The sequence below is a fragment of the Arvicanthis niloticus genome, chromosome 25, assembly GCF_011762505.2.
Source record: "Arvicanthis niloticus isolate mArvNil1 chromosome 25, mArvNil1.pat.X, whole genome shotgun sequence".
NCBI lineage: Eukaryota > Metazoa > Chordata > Mammalia > Rodentia > Muridae > Arvicanthis > Arvicanthis niloticus.
The window spans coordinates 16,045,799-16,070,415 of NC_133433.1; the positions used below are offsets into that span (position 1 = coordinate 16,045,799).

General features: G+C 39.6%; 1 protein-coding gene and 1 long non-coding RNA gene across 6 annotated transcripts in view; one reads left to right on the plus strand and one right to left on the minus strand.

The window, feature by feature from the left end:
- Positions 1-8,260, minus strand: part of LOC143438502 (uncharacterized) — a 157,925-nt gene extending 149,665 nt beyond the window's left edge. For both annotated transcript variants that reach the window (XR_013107293.1, XR_013107292.1), the window contains exon 1: positions 8,111-8,260. This is a non-coding gene — a long non-coding RNA (uncharacterized LOC143438502). The remainder of the gene's footprint in view (positions 1-8,110) is intronic.
- A 456-nt stretch (positions 8,261-8,716) lies between these two features.
- Positions 8,717-24,617, plus strand: part of Ripk2 (receptor interacting serine/threonine kinase 2) — a 38,359-nt gene continuing 22,458 nt past the window's right edge. Inside the window, exons 1-4 of one of the 4 annotated variants that reach the window (XM_076924118.1) lie at positions 8,722-9,214; positions 13,888-14,041; positions 16,786-16,941; positions 23,811-23,968. In XM_076924118.1, coding sequence (XP_076780233.1) covers positions 9,042-9,214; positions 13,888-14,041; positions 16,786-16,941; positions 23,811-23,968 — 641 coding nt within the window. In that variant the 5' untranslated portion in view covers positions 8,722-9,041. Of the gene's footprint in view, positions 9,304-13,887; positions 14,042-14,667; positions 14,745-16,785; positions 16,942-23,810; positions 23,969-24,617 lie in introns of those variants that run through there. The other 3 variants (XM_076924120.1, XM_076924121.1, XM_076924119.1) reach the window with 3 other exon arrangements.

Here is a 24,617-nt window from a genome sequence, read left to right on the forward strand (position 1 = left end):
GGAAACTTCAATGAGGAAAACACCTCTAATAATATCAGGCGATGGGCATTTTCTTAACTAGTTATTGGTGTGGGAGGGTCCATCCAATTGTGGGTGGTGCTATAGCTGGGCTGGTGGTCCCAGGTACTGTAAGAAACCAGGTGGAGCAAGCCACATCAAGCAAGCTAGTAAGCAGCACTACTTCATAGCCTGTGTATCAGCTCCTGCCTCCAGGCTCCAGCCCTGCTTGAGATCCTGTCCTAACTTTCTTCAATGATGGGCTATGGTGTGGAATGTAAGCTAAATAAACCCTTTTCTCCCCAACTTGCTTTTTGGCCATGGTGCTTCAACATAGCAATAGAAACCCTAAGACAGTCAGTTTGGGCTGTAAATCCAGTTGTAAGCCAGCCTGAGCTACATAGCATGACTGTCTCAAAAGCAAGCAAACACACAAATGATTGCCTTAAAAAATACTGTATTTGATAGAGCATGAAGTTCATTTTATATGTAAGCAATTCATATTTCAATTTTATCATCTTTCACTTATCTACTTTAAGATAATCTTCTGTGACTTATTTATTCAGATGATTGATATTTGATTAAATCTAGCAAGAATACACTCAAGTTTAATATCTAACTACACTTGAAGGAAGATATTTTCAAAACAAGTTTTCAGTTGTACAGGATTTATTTTTTAATACATTAACATGATTTAAATTTCCTGGGTTAATATTAAGAAATACCACATTTGAATGCACTCTAGAGTTTTGAGAACTATATAGATCTTGACTACAAAGATGTATTTTTTCAGTATTAACGATCAGATCTTGAATGTTATATATGCAAGCAAGAACCCTACTAAGCCACATTCCTAGCTCTAAAATGTTTTATCCTTCTTTGCGCACAAGTGTGTGTGTGTGTGTGTGTGTGTGTGTGTGTGTGTGTGTGTGTATACAGGTACACAACACATATGGAAATGTGAGGATAATCTTTAATATTGTCCTTCTTGTTTAAGATAGGGTCTTTTGTTGTTCACTGGGGTATATGCCAGGCTAGCTGGCCCTTAAGCTTCTGTGTTTCTCCTGTCTCTATCTCTGATTGCCTCATAGGAGAAATGAAATTACAGATATCCAGCACTACATCCAGTCTTATGTGTGTTCTGGAAATCTCAGATTCTCAAACTTGCACAATGTAGAAAGCATTTTACCTACTGGGCCATTCCCCCAGCTCAAATATTTTTAAACATGAACTTGAGAACTGAGAAACTAAAACTTGAAATATGTATACCTGGTAATCCTACATGCATTTAATCCAAAAATTGTTCCTGGATTTAATTCCACAAAGTTTAAGTTAGTACTGACAATAAACTGTTAAAGAGACACATTAACACTTCAAGGTTACTAGCCTGAACATCTTTAACAGAGATAGCCTTGCTCACAGCTATCTTCATGTAACAGTGTACTAAACAGTATTAAATCACTCATACTCTATTCTCAGTAGCCTCATAGCATTTTGATAGAAAAACTAGCCATATATAATGCAAAAATATGACTTCCTGAGTTCATATCTGGAATCTCTTATTTAACAGTTGGGGAACAATACACACATAACAGTTCTACACTTCAATATCTCCATTGGTAAACTGAATAACAATAGCCCTTGCTAGAAAATATTGTTTTACACACATTATTATGTGGAAAATGCTTAGAACTATCCTACCATCCAGCATCATGTAAATATTAGCTATTATTTTTTTATTTTTTTTTTTTAAGAAAGAAAGTATCTTTAATCATGTCCTGGTAATCTACAGTGTGGAAGATGGTAATTGTGTCTAGACATAATCATTTGTTCACAAGGTCTTTTCTTTGAAAAGTTTATAGAACCAGCCCTGCCTGAGAAACAATAAGGGCTGGCGGTTGGCTGATTACATCAACATTCTCAAGCCAAAGACTGCAAGAGACCCATCTACAGTGATACAAACCTGGATTTACTGATCATTGCAAGCAGGGAAAACAAGCAACCTGGGGACATGGAGGGAATCTCAGTGAGACACTGTTAGGAAGAATTTTCTATAGGAGTTGAACCTAGGGAGCATCCAAGGAAATGGGCATCCTCTTCAGACTAGATGCTGTCTAGGAGCAGGGACAGTTCTAATTGTGTAGCTTAGCTTTTTTATCCAATCACTGAAAGACAAAACTCAAGGTAATGCTATAATTGGAAAAGAGGCCGTGGTCACTCATTGTTAGCCAGGAATGAGGAGTATTTGCTCATCTTCTTGGTCGACAATGTTTGTATGGTTGCCTGTTCAGACATTCCTCTGAAGAGTCTATTTCTGTCTGGCTTCATTACAGTCTCGTAAGTTGTCTTCGTTAAGGTTAGTGTCCTGTGAAAGTGTTTACCTCCCCACAGGAGAGCACACATTCAAGCTAAATACTTAGAAAGCTCCTGGCTAGCGGAGACTTGTTTTCCTGTTTCCCAAACTGAATAAAAGAGTTTTGATCAAGTGGCAGGGCTGGTGAGAAAACAGTAGCTATCATTGCTATTATATACACTGTCAGGTTTAGTTTAAAGTCCTTTCTTTTATAATCACTGTGTAACATGAGCCTCAGAACAATTCAAGTAGGATGGGGGGCCTTCACTTACTCAACTCCAGCGGCTCAATAGATAATGTGCATTGATGAAAATGACCCCTCCTTGATGCCATCTGGAATTGTGATGCAATACTTCTCTAGGAAGATACATATTTCAGTTCCTTTTAACAACAGTTTGGGTCACAGAGGCTTCAGGGTGCTTCTTATTTTCCAGGTACACTTCAAGTTCTCCCTAGAAATCTGTTTGACCGCTGGTGTCTCTGATTAACCGCACTTCCTGCTTCCACTAGGCTGTGCTGGTCTGCCCTGTTAAGACCTAATCTCCACAGGCTACTTCGGTGGGGACAGCTTTGCCTATTTCCACAGTCCTGTCTCTGCCCCAAACAGGATCTTTAAAAGGGCACTAAACTCACATCCTCTTTCACATGGTTGCTTCCTAAAGTGAAAATAACTGTGCTGCCTTAAAAGGTAGTACACCTCAGCATGTTTTGCTTACAACTTTGGAATGACAGGGAACATGACTTTGCAGCTATGGAGAAAAAAAAAGATAAAGCAAACTATTCTGCTAAATTCAGGCACTGAAATTCCTAGATTTAGAGTAATCGACTAGTTATATATATATACTAGTTTTTGCACATTTTGAGAAACCTGCCAAATAAAATCCCACAGGAAAATGGAAATTCCCAGGAAAATTTTGTACTAATGAATCTTTGTCCAGCACCATCGTTTTGTATCTGGGAATTTCCCGACTCACTCTATTTCTCTCCTTAGACTCTGTATAAAGTGAAAGTGAAAACGGAACAGACCACTGGTTACCATCGACCCAAAGCACTTCCCAGAAAGAAAATGGACTCTGAGCCCAATAGATGTGTCCCAGCATCCTAACCCTGCAGCTCACAGACTGTCGCTTCTGGAAATTCACACTACGGCTGTGAGCACCACTTTTCCTAATTTGCCCATGGGTTTTTTCCGGACACTGAGAGGAGAAGCCTAAACTTTCAGCAGAACACTTACAACCTTGTGAACATGTCCAGCACTCTGATCTTTCCTAGGGACAGTCAAAACATTTTGAATGCAGAGATAACATTTATTTTCTTATTAAAATTATTGTACTTCCAGCACTTAGGATAAGGGTATATTAAATGTCTGTTAAATGTGCTGCCCTGGGATATTGGGCTGGAGATGTGAATTACTAGGCAGGTCCAATTTTCATTTGCACACTTCTTAATATCTATTGAATGCCATACACCATACCTATTTAGGACACATTAAAAATCACATTAATATGAATAAAAAGGAGAAAATGTTTCTAGTATATTATAGGCAACTAAATGTACTAATAGTGGGTATTCAGTACCATTTATCTTTCTGCTCTTTTAATCATGAATCAAATCAGGGGATTTTGAAGCAGATTATTTTCTCTGTATTCTTTACCATAATAAACCAAACACAATTTGAGGACTAAAATACAGTTTCATTTAGAAAGATTTTTTATTTATCATGAAGAAATTATTAAACACAGTTAATTCAGCTAATTTTATCTTATATCTCCTTGCTTTGAGAGTATTTGGAGATCAACAAAGGAGTGGTTCATAGTGTTCTAACCTTATAACCAGCTTTTTACAATGACACTATAGGGCTAGAGAGGTTGCTAGCTGCTCTTCCAGAGGAAGATTCCCTGCATCCACATGGCAACTCACAGCTATCAGTACCTCCAGAAGGTATTCCCTCTTCTGGCCTCTGTGGGTACCAGGCAGGTGTACATAAATACACATAAAAAATAAATTAAGAATTTTAGCCAACTGTGATGGCAAATGTCTTCAATTCCAGCACTCAGGAGGCAAGACAGTTGGATCTCTGTGAGTTCAAGGCCTCCCTGGAACTACATGGTGAGTTCCAGAAGAGCCAGGGCTATGTAGTGGGACCCTGTCTCAAAAGTAAAAATGACAATGATGATGATGATACTGAGGAAACCTAAAATGTTCCTTGACGGATATATGACTAAACAACTACAGTATACCCATACTGTGCAATACTACCCAGCAATTTATAAAAAGCTATTGATACAATCAAAATGTCTCATGGACCTCAAGGGTATGATGCTGAGTAAACGAAAACAACCTGAAAACATTACATATTTCACAATTCCATTCGCATATTATGGTTTGTATATAAAGCGGCCTTCCAAAAGCTCGTGCATTAAAGGCTTACTTCCCCACTGGTAGCATTACTGAGAGGTAGTTAGATCATGAGGCTTGCTTCATTTATTGGTAATCTATTGATCTGCTCATAACTGAAGGGGCTGATAGAAATTAGGGGCCTACTTGAAGAAAGCAGGCCACTGCAGACATTGATACCACACTTTCTGTGAAAGATCAAGAGTGTCCCTGTCCTTCTATATTTCTCTATGCTTCCTAGTGAACAGGTTTGCACTACACAGGATCCCTGACATAATGTCCTGGCTCACTGGGCCCCCAAAGTAGTGGAGCTACCAACCACGGACCATAGCTCTAAAACTATGAGGCAAAATAAACTCTTCTTTCTTCAGGTAAATTTTCTCAAGTATTGTGTCACAGTGACAGAAAAGCAATTTTGAAATGGCAAGATTAGATAGACAAGGAGAGATTCAGTTTTTGTAGAGATTTTCCTTCTGACAGCCATGAGGGATAATCGGTTCGATTCCTCTCTCCTAGCCTGTGGTAACTTCAATCATTCCTTAATTTACTGCAGTTGCCTTTGTCCCTGTGTCTTCACTCTGTTGTCTCCAAATGTATTGCTATCTTGATACTTAAATACCTACTCTTTATTATTGGGGGAGGAAGTCCTACTAAATGCCATAGGCCCAGGCTAACCCCAAACCCAGGAGCCTACTGCATCAACCTTCCAAGTAATGGATTTCAGGCATGTACCACCACATCTAGTCCATTTTTTTTTTCTTGTATCAACAATCATATTTGATTAAGGCCTAGGCTTTAACTGAATCAACTCTATCTTAGAAAATTTTCCTGTTGCTGTGGTAAAATACCCTGCAAAAGCAACCTATAGAAGGAAGAGTATATTTTAGATTCAGTGCTGGAAGGCACAATTGATTATGGCAAGGGAAGCAAAGGAACAAGAGCTTAAAACAGACAGTCAAATGTTCTCTATAAGAAGAAGCGGTTGATGAATGCTTGTGGCTTTTGTAAGTAGCGGCACAGTAGGAGGGAATCCTGGGAATAACAACAGTCTGGGAGCTAGTCTGGAGGAGGAGGAGTGAGCAGACAGGGAATCAGAGTGTAGATAATCAACAAGATAGCAAGCTTCTGGCTTTTCCATAAAGTGTGACTTTTCTGGCTGACTTACCCAGGAAAGGTTCTAGGGAGGGCATAGATAAACGTCAAAGCTTGCACAGTGAGGTGCTGTGGACCTTCACCTCTTTTATCAAGCTGATCAATGCAAAATGAGGGGAGAAGGGAACCCATCCCACATCACCAAACTACGAATCTTCCAGGGAAAGTAGATCTCGGTTTCTATCTCCTCTCTACTTATGATCAGTCTATTCGTTTGTGGCAAGTCTGTGTGTGTGTCTGTGTGTTTCTGTGTGTGTCTGTGTGTGTCTGTGTGTGTCTGTGTGTGTCTGTGTGTGTGCACACGCACACATACTTTACTTTTAACAGAACTTGATTGCTTGCTACTGCTGTGATTTTTTTTTCCTGTCTCTTAATTATTTAATTGTTAGGGAAAACTGAACTCAATCCATGACCCTGGATGATAACTGAAGTGTTTATAAAAAGATAAAGAGAGTAGGTTCTGTGGGTGTGTGGAGAGGTATGGGAAGGGGATGTCTCAGTGGGCCCATGTAGAGGAATCTCTTCCCGTGAGGGACCAGTCACACTCCTCCGGTATAGTATAGGTATAGTATAGAATAGAGTTTATTGAGGGCATGGGGAGGGGAACCAGGAGGGTAGTAGAGGCAGAGAGAGAGAGAGAGAGAGAGAGAGAGAGAGAGAGAGAGAGAGAGAGACAGAGAGAGAGAGAGAGAGAGAGAGAGAGAGAGAGAGAGAGAGAGAGAGAGAGAGACTGGCAGAGAGAAGCAGAGAAGTAGAGGCCGACCATGACCACGTGGAGAGAGAGGAAGAGGGGGAGGGGACAGAGAGGCAAGAGGGTAGGAGAGTAAGAGATTAAGAGTAAGAGCTTAAGAGAGAGAGGAAGGGGCAAGCAGCCCCTTTCATAGTGGACCAGGCCTACCTGGGGGTTGCCAGGTAACTGTGGAGGTGGAGTTTAGACAGAATACTAACAATAACATAAGCAGGTACCAACACCACTACACTTGACTTCAAACTGTGCTGCTTTTGAGAAAGTGCCTTCTTTTGCAAAATGTTTGTATCTTATTTCTAAGTGAGATGTGAATGTCTTAAAGCTGCTATCTCATAAACTAATGCATTAAGACACAAACTTTATTCACAATAACATTTCGGTATAATTTTGTAGGATTTTGAATAAATGAGTTCAACATATAGATGTGATGCTTATTTTTGAAGCTAATTTGTCTATTTTGTCTAAGTTTTTGTCTAGTAAATTTACATTTACTTCAATATTAATGTCTTAAGCTTCCTATCATTAATTACTTGATTATGAAAATTAAGTATATATATTCACAAAAATACATGTATGTATACATATGTATACATATATATTCTTAGTTGAGAATATATACACAGTATGTTGTGAATACATATTTTTTTATTTTTATTTTTTATTTACATGTATGTATGTCACCTGCAGAAGCCAGAAGTGTTGGTCAGATTCCCTGGGGTTGGAGAACAGGCAGCTGTGAGCCACTAGATTGGAGTACTAATAACAAATCTCAGGTCCTTTGGAAGAAGTACAAGCCCTCTGAATGGCTTACCCATGACTCCAGCCCAAGAAAACATAATCTTAGAATGTAGACTTGTAAAAACTTATTAAGAACTAGAGTATAGGAAAGTGAATGTCGACGTTATATACATATTACACTACTAATATAAGGAACACAATTACAGATTGTAGTATCCTGATCATAGATCATAGAACTATTTCACTCACAAATATGAGATATTTGCACCAAACATCGTACTGAACAGTCATCTAAGTAGAAAGGTGTTTAAAGTGAAAGGATGAACTAGTGCTGGGTGTTGGTTGCTTGGGGTTTTTTTGTTTGTTTGTTTGTTTTTGTCTTTGTTTTTCTTTTTGGATGGAAGACTTCCCAAATACAAGAAATGGTTTTATTTTTCAATTTGTGTGTAGGCTCTGGGGAATAAAAGGAGAAACAGTTTGCTGGTAAGTCACAAAAGCTAAACACCTCAATTTGTCACACTAACAGCACTGGCCTCTACCTCACTCCTCAAGTGGCAGCTACTGAGTAAGGACTGGAGTGGAAGCAACCAGATGGTTACAGCTCAGGAAGCTGGGCCTGAAGAAGTCACCAGGCTCCCCAGCCGCAGTCACCCCACACCCTATCACTTCTGGGGTTTGGAGGCTAAGGAAGACATGCGGGCCAAAGGAAAATCCGGCCGACCCACCTGACACCGACCGGGAGGACTCCAGAGGGATTTTCCCCAGAGGAAAACTTTTCCAAGCCTCAGTGGTGCCCACTTGTGGGGGAAGGGAGGCCTCTGAGACACGCGTCGGCTGTCTTTACCCCGCAGAGGGAGGAGCCGGCAGAGGGAGGAGCCGGCAGAGGGAGGAGCCGGCAGAGGGAGGAGCCGGCAGAGGGAGGAGCCGGCAGAGGGAGGAGCCGGCAGAGGGAGGAGTCGGCAGAGGGAGGAGCCGGCAGAGGGAGAACATTGCAGAGGGAGGGGCCGGCGGAAGGAGGAGCCGGCAGAGGGAGGAGTCGGCAGAGGGAGGAGCCGGCGGAGAGAGGACCTTGCAGAGGGAGGAGCCGGCAGAGGGAGGAGCCTGCAGAGGGAGGAGCCTGCAGGAGTAGAAGCCTGAGAAGGAGCCTGCAGAGGGAGGAGCCGGCGGAGAGAGGACATTGCAGAGGGAGGAGCCGGCAGAGGGAGGAGCCTGCAGAGGGAGGAGCCTGCGGAGAGAGGATATTGCAGAGGGAAGAGTCGGCGGAGGGAGGAGCCGGCAGAGGGGGGAGCCAGAGGACGAAAGAGCCGGCGGAGGGCGGAGCCGGCGGAGGGCGGAGCCGGCGGAGGGCGGAGCCGGCGGAGGGCGGAGCCGGCGGAGGGCGGAGCCGGCGGAGGGCGGAGCCGGCGGAGGGCGGAGCCGGCGGAGGGAGAAGCCAGGGTTAGGAGGCGAAGGCTGAGGAGTTGGTAAAGGTAGGAGGAGCCCGCGGAGCCCAGGAGGAGGGCGGAGGAAGGTCCACCTCGGCGCGGCCGCAGACCCGACGGGCTCCGAGGCACAGCCGGCCGGGCCGGAACTGCAGCGGCCGCGCGGGAATGGGCCGCCCCGGGACCTAGCGCGGCGCAGCACGGGCCGCGGCCAGGGTCAGGCGCAGCCAGAGCCATGAACGGGGACGCCATCTGCAGCGCGCTGCCCCCCATCCCCTACCACAAGCTCGCCGACCTGCACTACCTCAGCCGCGGCGCCTCAGGCACCGTCTCGTCGGCGCGACACGCGGACTGGCGGGTGCGGGTGGCAGTGAAGCACCTGCACATCCACACGCCGCTGCTCGACAGGTAGGGCGCCGGCGCGGGGCCCCACGCAGACGCGAGCCGGGGCGTCCACAGTCCGGCCGCACTGACCGAGATGCGCCGGCTCCGCCAAGGCGAGTCCTTAAGCCCTTGGGCTAACCTGGTCCAAGGGAGAAACTGTCCTGGGCATACGTGAGACTTTGCAACTCTCCTCTCCACCGCCCTGCCTCTTTTCCCACCCTAGGTGTTTCTCTCTCTCTCTCTCTCTCTCTCTCTCTCTCTCTCTCTCTCTCTCTCTCTCTCTCTCATAATAATAATAATTATATTATAATAATAATAATGATAAACCGGTGTTTTTATGATTAAACGTCAAAATATTTTTCTAGGGTTTTATGTGTTTCACTCCTGCTCCTGAGCCTGCATGTTATGGCTTGGTGTGGTTTGACTTGGTTGGTCTTGTTTTCTTTGTGGTTTATTACGTGCACTCATGAAGTTCAGATATCAAATTCTACATTACCAGTTGTTATTCGACCTCTTGCTTTGGAAGTCCCCAAAGGAAGTGTGCACTGTTTCTGTAACAGTAAAATGAATCAAAGGCTATTAGACAGTCAAAATTTGTGAGGATTAAAAAAAAAAATTGACCATCCCATGTCCTGGTATTATTTGGGTCCAGCTCCCACATTCAGAAGAAAGAAAAAAAAAGCGTTGGTTTCTGTTTCCAGGAAAACATTACAACTAAATACCATGGATCTGTGACTGCATGTGTTAGTCAGTGGGTCTAGTCAGAACACTTGTGTGTTTCTCTTCTGTCAGAAATTGAACCAGACCTTCATTCAGTCCTTAGTGCACTCGCTGACATTGGTAGTTACAATGTTCTCTTCTCCTGCGGGATCTAGTGTGAAAATACAGATATCATAGTGGCCCTATTGGTCAGAGGCTGTTAATGCTGGGTATCAGGGCAGACCCAGTATCAGAAAACTAAACTCTCTTACTTCAGCCCTGATAGAATGTTGGACTTTCGTCTGCCTGTAGCTCTTTTTTTTTTTTTTTCCCACTATGGGCTAGATCACATTGTAGTAGTCTGTGGAGCCAGTGCTCTGTGTGTGTGTGTGTGTGTGTGTGTGTGTGTGTGCAAGTAGTCAACTTTAAAGGGAGGTTGGTTAGGAACCAAGCAAACAAATAGTCTATGGAAATGTACACTTACTAAAGCTAATTGATTTCTTACTTTGGATTCTGCTTTCCAAGGCTCTAATTTACCTAAGCTTTGTTTGTGCCATTTGTAGGCCAAGGGATAAAGATGGTGTTGCTTTCCCGTATTCACCAACCACTTCATAGTATAATTTTGTTGAATTGGATAAGACATAGCCTTTATAAGACCAACAAAACCCCCTTGCCTTACTGCATTGAGGTCTTTTATTTTGCTGTCTAAGATCTTACCATGAGCACAGGCCTAGGCTTATGCAACTGATTGAGGGTGTCCTACTTCCTCACCTATAAAATGTGAATAATAAACACTGTGTATTTGTTGTGCTCTGGTGTGGATAATGTACCCATTGTTCTTTAAGATTACCTGAAAAGAAAATAAGTTTACGTGACGTTACATGTTATTTTAAGGATTAGTGAGTCACTCCATAGCCAATGAGTGGGCCTTCCATCTTCCAGCCTTAATGGACCAATGACTCCCATTGGTTGTTCAAGTACCCTAGAGATGGATAGCTCTTTCCTATTGACATTTTGAGTTGAGTCATTTTAGTGATACAATTATTGAAGCTGTATTTTACATTTTAAGTTTTTAAAAATCTTTTGTTTTCTTTTTTCCCCTCAATCTTGTTGAAATCTAACCTCACAAACTATCTGATAGGCTCTTCTCCTCAAACAATAGAATAGAAAAGCACAGACTTTAGAGTACCAATTTAAACCTGACTTAAACCCTGTCACTCTGTATTGTGTGACAGGATTGTTCACTTTTCTGACTGTAGATGCCCCTATATATAAAGTGGAGAGAATGAAACCAGCTTTAGAGAGTTGATTCAAGGGTTACAGTACACAGAAAATGGCTGACAGGGAGGACAAATGCATTAGACTTTTTCGTGTATGTGTGAGCATGCATGTGTTTGTATTAGTATATACACATAGGTGATGCATGTACTAGTGCATGATGTATAGGCCAGAGGTCAATTTCAGGTGTTGTTCCTCAGGACCATTAAGTAAATGTGTGTATGTGTGTGTGTGTGTCTGTCTGTCTGTCTGTCTTTAATGTTTTGGAGTGTTTATTGTTGTTGGCTTTTTTATGTGTATTCTTAGGAATTAAACTCAGATTCTCCTGCTTCTATAAAAATCACTTTACCAACTGTGCTGTCTCCTAATCCCTTATTCCATACTTTGGACAGAAGGAGGAAAGGCCATCGTATATGTGTGTCACTGGAACTTCCACACTGTGCCTTCTCATCTCAAGTGTTCAGGAATCTTTGGGTTCATTCTGTAAAGTACTACACAGGAACTGTCTCATTGTCCCATATCTCTTGGGGCAAATACAGAACTTAAGAAATTGAAGTTTAATTAAATAGGCTTCACAGACTGATATGACTGGTTTCCTTTCAGTCGAGGTGAGGGCCAGAGAACAGAAAACCTTTGCTTTATGTTGTCTTGCACCTCTTGGTTTTAAAAGCATAAAATATTTTGTCTACTCAAAGACCTAATAACTTCTAACTATGGTTAGGTGTGTGTCCGTGTGTCTCTCTGTGTGCGTTAAGTAGTCAGGTCAGGAATGTTTGTTGGCATTCTTATTTCAACAACCATTCGTCCAGAGCTCCGGTTTCCTAAGAGCCAACGAATCATCATCACTTACCCAATAGGCTTCTCCTGGAAGCATTTCTATTTATGTCAGCGCTGCCAACACCCAAGCATCTGGGGAAATGATGATGGCATCAATATCAGCTCTCCCCCATTGCTTTTGTTCCTTTAAGTCCCTTGTAACCAGGCCGTCCTGGCATCTACCATTCTTTTCACCAGTGTTTTCGTCTGTCTTTCCATTACTACTTTATCAGTTCAGGCTCCCCTTGCCTTGTATCTGAACTGTTCTTACAATCTTCAGAATTGTTCCTCTTTCTCTTCATCCCATCTCCTGCTACCAAGACAATTATCTTTAAACCTCCCTTTACTGATTTCTTTTCTCTTGCTCATAACCTTCCATTGCACTTGACTGTCAGACAACGTGGTTTTGGTCATCTTAGGATCCCAGCCTGTCCTCTTACATCCACTCTTTCCTATCTTAGCTCTCATTAAACAGTCAGTCTTACTTTCACTTCCTGAATTCATTTGACACATGCCTGTTGGACATGTACTGTGTTGCCAGATAGGAGGCATTGCTGTAAGGCCTGGGGATGGATACACACATGTACAAAAGAGAAGCAAGATCTTACCTTCTGTGGAGGCCCTGTTTACTTTCTGTGCCTTCTCTCTGACGTTGAAATTCTAGCCATACTTCAGGTTCCACTGAAAGTCCACCTCTTTAGAGATGGTGATGACTTTACCATACTCAAAATTCTCTCTCCTCTGAAAGCCCCATAGTTTGCTTTTCTTAGTGTGTGTGTGTGTGTGTGTGTGTGTGTGTGTAAGGGTATATATGTAAAATATGTGGTAATTACCACATTATTCCATGTATTATTTTATTTACTTATTTTTTTATCTGAATTTTGGGCTTTTAGAGGCAAAGATTCTGTTCTGTCTTTGTATGTTATCCATAGCTCTACTTGATAATCTGTCTTATTCATGACCATGTGGTATTCCAGAGACTGGGCTATGAGTGCTTATGTGTTTGCTGTTCTTTTCCCAAGTTTGGTGTATAATTTCTACATATTACTGACTTTGATATAGCTTATCATGACGCAGATCATCGTCTAAGCAAGTGGTTCTGTCTCTGGGTCATGACCCTTTTGGGGATCAAGCAATCTTTTCACAGGGGTCATCTAAAAACAGTTGGAAAACACAGATATTTACATTATGATTCATTACAGTAGCAAAATTACAGTTATGAAGTAGCAATGAAAATGGTTGGGGGTCACCACAATGTGAAGAACTGTATTAAAGGGTCACAGCATTAGGAAGGTTGAGAACCACTGATCTAAGCAATTACGTCTGCAATATTAGACTGTTTTAGAATTCATGTTTGTAAAACTTTCATATGGTATATAACAATAAAATGTAATGTTCTTCTAATCAAATATGTTTCTTTTAGGATAAAATTATCTTGATGATTGAATTAATTCAAGCATCAATCATTCTAGCATAGGTAGATTTTTTTTTAGAATAAAATTATCTTGATGATTGAATTAGTTCAAGCATCAATCATTCTAGCATAGGTAGATTTTTGGAGCTTCCTCTTATAATGTTTCTTCTCTTTCCTGGGAAAAGCACAGTAACAACCCATGGGCTGCACTTTTACCATTAGTGGAAAGTACAGTCACAACCATGTGCAGCCCTCTTCCCACCAGTGGTTTATAGAAGTTATTTTGACTGATCTCTAAACAGACTGGTAGAATACATAGAGTGGATAGAATCTCTATTTTAAATATGGTCAAACTAAGGGACACAGAAGTTAAAAACTCTCATGAAGCTACATAGCTAATTAGTGGGTGAAAAAATCTAAGCTTACTTAATCTGTAGGCATGGTCTTTATATGTTTTTCATTATCTGAAATAATTATTTTTCCCCCTTAGTGAAAGAAATGATATCTTACGAGAAGCCGAAATACTACATAAAGCAAGATTTAGTTACATTCTTCCAATTTTGGGAATTTGCAATGAGCCTGAATTTTTGGGCATAGTTACCGAATACATGCCAAATGGATCATTAAATGAGCTTCTACACAGAGTAAGTACTGTTTGCTTTCAGTGATTTTAATCATTATTTAGTCTGCTCAAACTATATATAATATTTTTGTTCTTCAGTCACATTACTTTGTAGTGTATAACTGAATCATACAAGGTAGGCACGGGAAATAGAAGGAATTCATACTATATAATCCACTGTTAAGCCATATTTAATGTTAATGATGATTTAGGATCCAAATTAAGCCATTAACAGTTAATGGACCAAGTAAATTATCTTCAATTACATGATACATGACATTTTTCTATCTATAGCAGTTTGAGCCATGACTGACTTATTTTTTCAAGATATGAGTGACTCTGACTTTTATTTGTGAATCCTATCAACAAACACACCTGGGAGTCCTCATTCTCAAAACACATGAATTCTATTTTTATTTTTGCTTGATCTTACACACTGATTTGTTTTTTCAGTCTCTATTTTCTTTCAGAAATCTTTTTAGGTCATATGCTTCATTTCATGAGGATTTGAGTTCATTAGAATTGCATAATTCCTGTGAATAACTATGGCACTCCCACATTATACTGTATCACAGTGCTTTCCACACAGGCAAGGGAAGGTGGGCACCACTGTCAGCCACTCATGGAGTGACTTCCTCTTTGTTTCAGAATACATCGCATTCTATTCATGACTTGTGACCATCTGAAACAAAGACGGACTAAAGTAACTGGTGTCAGTCTGTAAGGTTTGTGTACCTGCCCCAGCAATTAACTTACAAAGATTCCATAAATCAGGTTTTTTTGTTGTTGTTTGAGAAATGAAGTTGAAGCAGAAATTCTCATGTTTTCTTTCCATATCCCTGTAAATACTCTGACACCCAGATTTGGAGCTCATTGGAAGTTCTGTAGCCTTCTCTAGGGTTATTGCTAACTGTTAGATGTGACCATAAAACATAGATTGTCACTGAACTCTTGACTGCATGTGGAAAATCCTCCATATGACACTGCCATGCAGAGGCCCAGCTGTTTCTTTAAACTTCATAGTGTTTTGAAAAAGTTGCCTCTGTACATACCAACGAAAGATTCACTTACTCCAAGGTGTTGTGCTTGTGTGTACCCAAGGAGGTAGTGCTCTATGTTGCTATTTCATATTCCTTTTGGTTCCTTAGTCTATTACCCTAAATTATACACTAGTTACTCACAGTGGAATTTATCTTGAAGCACTCATCCCTAATATCATAAAAGATCATTGATTGAAAATAGAAACATACTTTATTTTAACAGGAAGGGTGATATGTAGGAGGAGCCAAGGGGGAAGGAGTACCGAGAGGAAGAGAAGGAGTAAGGAGAGGAGAAGAAGAAGGAGAGGAGAAGCTAGGTGATGAGAGAGAGAAAGAGAGAGAAAGAGGAGGGGGCATGGAGGCAGATGTTCACATGTCTCCACCAGTCAAAGATAGTTGATATATCTAGGTTGGGTATTGGGATACACTTCTGATTGAGCAATATCAAACTTAAAAAGCCTTTGATTAACATTTAAAAAAAAATTGTATAAAAGCAAAGAGGAAAAGGGGTCATGGGATAGGGGTTTTCTAGGGAGGGGAAAGGGGATGGCATCTGAAATGTAAAAAAATATCCAATAAAAATAAATAAATAAACAACAACAAAAAAATGGAAGCATACTATAAAAACAGCTTAAAATATTTTGAAACATCTCCCTACCAATTGGTCACTGAAATTTAAACAGAATTTGTTTTCAGAATTAGAAAGCAGTTTTAGCACTTCCAAAAAAACAATGACTTTTACTTAATATTTTAAGAAATGAACCCATGGGTATGGTGCCTCATTGCCATTACCACCTTTTCCAAAGTGTGTGATTCTTTTGAGTGTACACATTCTTCTGGGAAACTGCGTTAATTTATTCAGAAAAAAATTATCTTAAACTCAAGTGGATATAGGCTTAGAAACAAAAGTGGTCTTTGATTTCACAAATGGAAAATTCTCAAAAGTTAATGTTTCAAGAGGTAAAGTCAATAAATTATATAATAAAAAGTATGAGATCCAGATCAGTGGGGTGACTCAGAAGGTACAGGCACTTGCCACCCAACATGACAACCTTGACCTGAGGCTGAGCCCAGAGCCTGTGGAAAGGTGAAGGGAAAGTACTCACTTCGGGATGTTGTCCTCTGACCTCCACACTCACACTCTGACACTCGTACCCCCTCACAGGTACATACACAAGCTCTAGTAATAAATCACAGTTGTTTCAGATATGACATATTGACACTTCAAATAAATGTAATATACTGTCAATTTTTAATTGATGTACAGATTATAGTGACAGTTATAGTTTTAAATTAATATAAAAAGTTAAATTTTTAAATGAGTGGTTTGGCATGTAAAACACAATTAGATTTTTTTTCTCTGTATGCATGTGCTTATGGGTATAAGTGATTTGATGAAGCCATGGAACTGGGCAGTGGATAGGAGTGTAAATACATGTGTCTGGCTGTATATACATACAATTAACAGAGCTGTTTCTGCTAAAGAACAAGACAGCAATCCCATGCAATTGCATGGACAATATAAAAAAAGAAATACCACTGCTATAGTTAGCATAAACAACTCTAAAACTTAAAATATAAGAATATTAGACAATAACAATTGATACTATGTTATAAAATTGTGTGTTTCATCTTAGTTTATAATCTGTTTCCTCATGTATTTCTTAATTTTTAACTGTTAAACTAAGGTAGTACTTTTCATTTTATTTCTTTGACCCATACAAAGAAAACTGAATATCCTGATATTGCATGGCCATTGAGATTCCGCATCCTGCATGAAATTGCTCTTGGTGTAAATTACCTGCACAATATGAACCCCCCTCTGCTTCATCATGACTTAAAGACTCAGAATATCTTGTTGGATAATGAATTTCATGTGAAGGTAACTATTTTGGGAGAAAAAAGTTTCTCTGGGTCTTTGTCTTAATAATTCTGAAAAAGCTTTTTAGTGGTATCTTAGTTTCTGTCTTCAGTACCACCTCCTCTCTGTGGCTTGGAGCTGGGAAACCTGACTGGGTAGGTGAAGGAATGGAGCTCATACTGTAAAGATCGGGGAGGAGGAAGCTCTAGTTCCTAGCGTTTGCACAAACGGCCTGTTTGCAGTGGGATGGGGGTAGGGGGCAAGGGGTGTGATTCCTGTGGGTCTGAAGTGTTAGGAGTCCTTAACATGTGTCATAGCTCTTTGTCAGCAAGATGTATTCACTCAGGTGCTCCTCATTTATCTATACTTCAGCCCCTTTCTTGAAGTGGTTCAGTTATTCTTGCTTGTTTGTTTGTGTTTGTTGTGGGGCAGGGGAGCCATGGAATGGGATAGGGGTGGGGTTAGGCTGCATGTCCTCACACACTCTGTGCACACCTTTGCCCTACCAGAGGAGGTCGTGTAGCCAGGTTAAACTTCCTCTTCCCTTACAAGGCCATGTCTAGCAGCACCTGGAATTCCTCCTAATGCAAATGAGGCATCCCCAGTGCCTTAGCCCTGGCCAATAATGGACACTCGTCCCGTAGCCCCACTCACCCTACTCCAAGGTTTAAATAGCCTTTGTTGCCCCATTAAACTAGCTGTCTCAGTCATCTCATGGACACCTAAGGCCTCTCAGCCGCCAGCTATCCCCATCCTGCTCCCCAGCTCTGAACGGCAGTCTAGATGAGACAGGGTCTCACTATGTATCCCTAGCTGTCATGGAATTCATGAGACTCCTCCACCTCTGCCTTCCAAGTGCTGGAATTAAGGCTCAGTTATTCTTAAACTTTAGAGACAGAATTTGGTTAAAAAAGAAAGAAAGAAAGAAAGAAAGAAAAGAAGAAAATAGCAATTCACTGTGTTTCTTAGTTAAAATTGTCAAAAATGTTTTTACTTATTTCTTTTCTGTTTTAAAATTAGTGTAGAGTCATAGGGTGTTATAATACAACGCGGTTCCATGTACTTTCTACCCAGTTTCCCTGCATAATTAGAGTACAGCTTTCAGGACAGAAATCGGACAGGGATTGGAGATTTTGAACACCTTTTGATGTGCTTCCATGTCACCCATATAGCCTTTTCCCTGAAAAGCTTCTTCATGAGCCCATTTCCTAACTGGGTTTTTCATAACCAATCAGTTTTAGGAGCCCCGTATATATTTTAAATATGAGTCCTTCATTCATCAGATAATAATTTCCAAATATTTCTTTAAAATTCTTCTCCACAGCTTGTATTGTTATCTGTGTGTTTGTGTATGTACTGAGTCATGGAGAACGTATACGTGTGTGTGTGTGTGTGTGTGTGTGTGTGTGTAGTCACTGGCCATTCTGCCTGGCTAGTGACAGAGGATCCTCCTGTCTCCAGTTCCCCACTGCTTGGACTGCAGGTGTGCCCTGCCACACCCGGGTTTTTTTATGTGGGTTCTGAGACATTAGACATGTTTGCCCGGCAGTACTTTACCACTGAGCCATTTCCTAGGCCGATTTTTATCCTTTTAACAAAGCCTATCGCCAAGAAAAAACTGAACATTTATCCAGTTTATCACTCTCTTCCCTTATGCACCATGCTTTTGCTGTCCCTTGTAAGCTCAGTTCTTTAAACTCTAGGTACTGACCATTTTCCTCTATGTTACTTTCTAAAATTTCTTACTATTATGCTTTTATACTGAAATCTCATGTTTGTTTTGAACGTGTTTTATGTAAAGGGCAAAGTATACTTAACGCTGAATAGAATGGGGAAACACAAATAAGGAGTAACGTCTGAGTCGTTAATACTAAATGCAACTCACTTTGTTCTTATTTGCCTATTTTTATAGCATACAGAGTCAAAAGATGATTTTAAATATTAAAAATGTTCAAAGAAACACCTATTTCTCCATTACTGTGCCAATAGAAAATTTTAACAGAGAACCATGAGAAATATTAAATTTAAAAAAATTACTGAATACACTTCCTTTTTCTTGACACAAAATGGTAGTTTGGGAAGAGAACAATGGTCAGACTTGTGACCCAGCCTTCCTGAGAGGGATCAAAGGACTAACTGGGGATATCTCATCCTTTCTATAAGACTTTATGGCTAACTGTTGGAACTCTGAGTCCTTGTGAGAGTCCCTGTTCCCAGGGTAATTACACCATAGCAGAGGACTAGCATCCTTATGAGTAACTGATACTTTCTTAAATGGCTAAACTTCCTTCCCTGTGCCTTTGTCCATTGGTTCTACCTAGGGTTTTATTGGTAAATGTAATAAATTCAAGTCTTCTCCAATATAAAAGCCATTCTAATATTTGGATAGCAGAAGTCCCTCTGCTTCTCATGTTCACTAGGAAATTTCCCTTTTTCCTTGCCTTCTTTAGTCAGTTCCTTGTGGTATGCTCTTTAATCCCTTATGCTACTTGAATGCATGTTTTAGCTTTAATCTCAAATTTTGATCCCTAGAGGTGAGCAAAATATATCTGATATAACCTGATGAATGTGGAGTGGAGTCAAAGAGTGATTTTTGTACACATAAAAACTTAATAAAAGTTTCTTAACCAGGTATGGTAGATGGGTGTTGTCTGTCATTCCAGCACCTGTGAGGGATGGATGAGGAGTCCAAAGCCTAGGTTACAGAGTGGTTTTGAGGCCAATCTGACTGCTGAGACCCTACCACAGGAAAAACGAAAAAAGGGGGTTTAGTAAATTACCAGTTGCCATGGGCTGTTATGATGCTCAAATTGGACTGACAAACAAAGGTCCCGAGAGAATTACTTTTTATGTCCGTGTTGTTATTCTTGTCATTTTCATGTATTATGGTTTAGCTACCTCTCCATATCTTGTACTTTTTAGAATTCCTTTTGTACAGTATCAGATCTGATCCTGTTATGTGGGGTAAGCGTTCAGCCACCATTAAGAACAGATCAGAACAGTATAGACTTAAGTAGTCCTAAGTATCTTGGGACACATTAATCCTTCTGTTAATCCATACTTTTAAGAAATCACCATTTGGCTTCTTGGAGACATACATTCTTGCATTAGAAGGACTCCTAAGGAAGTACTTGTGACTGCTTTTCCCAAGTGTCTCTGAAGCTTACTCCATCTTGACCAGTCAGTCCTTCTGTCATAGCCACCTAGTTCCTCGCTATATCCTAGGCCTATATTTCCCTATATTTCTCACCAACTGATATGTCTTTCTTAATTAGCATGATTAACTTGAGTAGTCCTGTTTGAAAGGTGGGAATGTTTGATGGCAACTGGCTAATTAGTTAAAAACAAAACAAACAAACAAAAACCACCATTTCAATTTATATAGGTTTCTGGAACAACGAATGATACTCTATAACCCATTCAAATTATCTGAAGAAGGTTCAGGGTTTAAGAGTTAGGAGCCATCCCAAGTGTCATGACAAATATCATTGGAGTAGTGTTACTTTTGGAATTCACAATGATTGTCATTATAATTAGAAAAAAGCTTAAAGACACCTGTAGGATATTTGGCATAATCCTAACACCTCTCTGGGTGTGTTAACTTTTCATAGTGAGATCAAGATTTTAAAGAATGCTGCTCTGTTAACCTTTGATGCTGATAAAATTATCCTTGGCCTGAGCTCAGTATTTCCATTTTGGTTAAACCTCAGGAATGGCATATATAGTTTGACCAGGCTAGCCCTTCTTGTCATGGGAATGCTTTTATTCCTGCCCACTGTGTTAAAGATTATCTTTAACAACATCAACATGTTAGCAGCCAAAATATATGGCTTAAACCCGAAAATGGACCCACAGGCAGAGTTAATAAATTAACAGGCTTTCAAGCCAAGGATGGGTAAGATTCTGCACAGAGCCTTACCAACCAAGACAGAAGTTCATTGTCTTTGATAATGCAAAATCCATGACAGGTAAGGAAGGCATTCTTGTTAGAACGACCTAAGCCAGGCTCAAGTATTGTTAACAAAATATAAAAAGGGGGAGAGGGGGAGAGCCTTTGGGGCTGGTTGGCAAGAAGCTGACATGGGACAAGGACAAGGAAGTAGGCTTCAAGCAGGAATCTGACATTAGACTAGAACAAAGAAGTAGTTGCAGGTAGGAATCTAAATCATAAGCTACAACAAAGAAGTAATCTCAGGCAGGAATCTAAATATTAGGCTAGAACAAAGAAGTAATTTCAGACAGGAATCTAAATTTTAGGCTAGAATAAGGAAGTAGGCTTCAGACATGAAAATGACTTTGGACTAGGATAAGGAAGTAGGCTCAGATACTTCAGTCATCCTGATAAGTGTTTAGAAACAGTGATCATGAGAGTGTTCACGTAACTGGGTTTAATGCCTTGCTTTTTCTTTAGCTATTTGTGCTTATTTTATTGCTTGTTCCTCAACTATTTGCATCTATTGTATTGTTAGACCCTCAGCCTAGAACTGACCTTAATACAGGCATGTAATCATAATGGTATAAAAGCATAAAGGAAGGGGGGTATAGGATAGAGGGTTCTAGGGAGGGGAAATGGGGAAAGAAAAATCTGTATTGTAAATAAATAAAATATCCAATTTAAAAAAAAACAAATTTGAACTGAAAAAAAAAAAAGTGCAGGTGCCCAGCCAATGTCTGGACAGCTAACTGCACACATATGAGTGGACTTGGATCTACAAAAGAGCAGAATAAATGTATATCAAAGAGCTGGAAAAACAAAAAACAAACAAACAAACAAAACAAAACAAAAAAACAGCCACCTTTTCTTGTGAAAAGGTTGCATGCAGCCCAGACCGGCCAGTCAGACTGTAAACTTCATGAAGAAAACATTTTAGCCTGGATTGTTAACTTCCACATGCCTAGCCCATGCCGTATAGAAAGAAGTGAGCAAATGAATTTCAAGTCTTCTCTTTATAATAAATACATCTGCTCAGTTAACAGTCAAGTATGTTACTGTAAAAGTAAACAAAATGTCCTATAGATACAAACTTTTAAGTTGGTGGTATGGTAGCAAGGCTATCAAAGAAATTTGTCTTATTTTATTGTTTGTGGGGCAACATTGTTATGCAAAGTGTAAAACTTAGTAGTGGTCTTGGTAATTTGTTTTTCATGAATTCTTGCTTGTTTCTGCATTTTCTGATTACTTTTAAAGTTTCCCTTTTGATAACTTAAAATACCCTTTGCAAATACTTCTGAAGGTTTGGGGGGTTGTTTTGTTTTTGCTTTGTTTTTGTTTTTTTTTATCTTGGTTAAAGGATTGTCTCTTAATAGGATGGAGACTTGCAAAATCAACATTGTTTTTTCCTTTTTAAAAACTCAGACTGACATTACATTCTAAATTTTTTCTTTTCAGTTTATAAATAATCTTTAGACATTATAAATAATCTTTAGACATCCACACATTAGTAATAGTAACTAGCTCCTATGGATAGCGTGTCATATGACAGATGCTTTTCTGAATCATTTCTTAGAAAGACCAGTTTGAATTATCTCAACACACAGATTACATTACCCCCAGTTACAGATGAGTAAGGTAGGGCACAGAAAAATTAAACTGTTTTTCCTCAGGGTCACACAACAATCTGTGGTAGAATTAAACTGTAAAATTCAATGGAATAACCTTGACTCCAGAACCTAGTGTTCGTAACTGGAGCTTCATTGCCTTGAGAACTAGCCAGGCCTGGCTTTCCATGTTCGGCAGCATGTCTCCCCTTTAGTTTGTTTTCTCTTAAACTTAGAGTAAATATATGAAAAGTTTATATATTCTATTTTTGATGGGCTGGAAACTGAAGTGTTTATCTCATTAATCTAAACACAGATAGGAATTATTTTTCCTATACAAAACACAAGAATTAAATATTCAAAATACTATTTATCCTAGATGGAGCCCACCCTACTTTGTTAACTTCTTCAGTATGTACTGTAAGTCTAAGTAATTTAAATATCTTCAAATTTTTCCATACTCCTTGGTCACTAAATAGTATTTCTGGTCTTATATTTGTACCTTTTATTCTTAAGAAATAAAGAACCTTTTAAACATTAAGAAAGTGGCATAGCCTATGTTATATGACATGTATACAAGATTACAACCGAAATAAAGCTGTGAAAGACATACTGAAAATAAAGAATGCCTACTGTTGGTTAATTCTTTAGCTGTGCATTCTTGGGGACACACACATATGTGATATGTAGCCATCCAAAGTGACTTTTAATAACATAAAGCATATAATAGTGACTTTTACTATTACAAGATTTTACTTATTTTAAGATTTAATACCACCACTTTTAGAACAAGAATAATACCATAAAAACCTGCGCTGGCAAACTGTCTCAGCTACACAAGTGTTTGCTGCCAAGCCTGATGACTGAAGGTCCATCCCCAGAACCCATGTGATGGAAAGACAGAGCAGGCTTCTGAGCTGGCCTCTGGCCTCCAATACACACACACACACAAATGTAATAAAAAGACTTATTAAGGACTATATAGACCTGATTTGTAAGCCATGTATATGGCTTCTGAGGAGGACTAGTGAATGGTTGGGGATTGGGAAGCACAGCCTACCCTAAAGCTTCTTGCCATAAAAAACAACATTGAGTGTACATACTTACTCACATTCTGAAACATTAAGTTCCCTTAAAAATGTGTAAGATTCTGCTGCAAACCTTAGTGTATAGTACAAGTGGAGTTATTGGTAATAGCACTATAATATTTAATTTTGTAAGAGGCTGGAATATTAATAGTATATAGCTTTTCTGGGTATGATAGCCATTATAAATACAGTATATGAAAATGGCAGTTAACTCTCAATCGTTTATTTTAAAAAATTATTATTTTAATTCAACTTCACTCACAGATTGCAGATTTTGGTTTATCAAAATGGCGCATGATGTCACTCTCTCAATCACGAAGTTACAAATCTGCACCCGAAGGAGGAACAATCATCTATATGCCACCTGAGAACTATGAACCTGGACAGAAATCAAGGGCCAGTGTGAAGCATGATATATACAGGTACAGGGTATTGTTACTGTTTTAGTAGAAATGTAAGATCAGTCAGTCAGAATTTTCCAGCTATATTTTATAGTGAGATTTTCTTCTAAGTATTTACAATGAAGATGAAAATAAATTAATGTTTTTCAAATTAAACCCTTTTACTTTAAACAATTTCAACATTGTTTAAAATATGACGGTGTTTAGTTTGTCCTATGAATATATAACAATGCTCAAAGGTATTTAGCTTAAATGACTTGGGAAAGTATAGGTAAACAATAGTCCTTAATGTTTAGTCACTGGTACTTATACATTACATACATTTTTAAAGAGAAATAAACAAACTGTTAAACCTACTAAGCACTTTTTTTAAAATCAGCCCTAATGTTTATATATGGATGGATCCTTTATACAGTGAATTAATGAATTTAATAGAATTATGGTTTCATGTTTTATTTATAACTAGTTACAACATCACAGTGTATAGTATTAAGCATAATTCATTGTTTTTAATGTTTCTGTGACCAGAGAAAAGGAGAATGATAATTTATTATGCACAGTATTAGAGTAAGGGAGCTTTTAGCCCATGTGTAATTCACATGTCTCTTTAACCTGCCAATGAATGTAAAGTCAGGCTTCCTAGACTTATTTTAAATCCATGCTATAACCC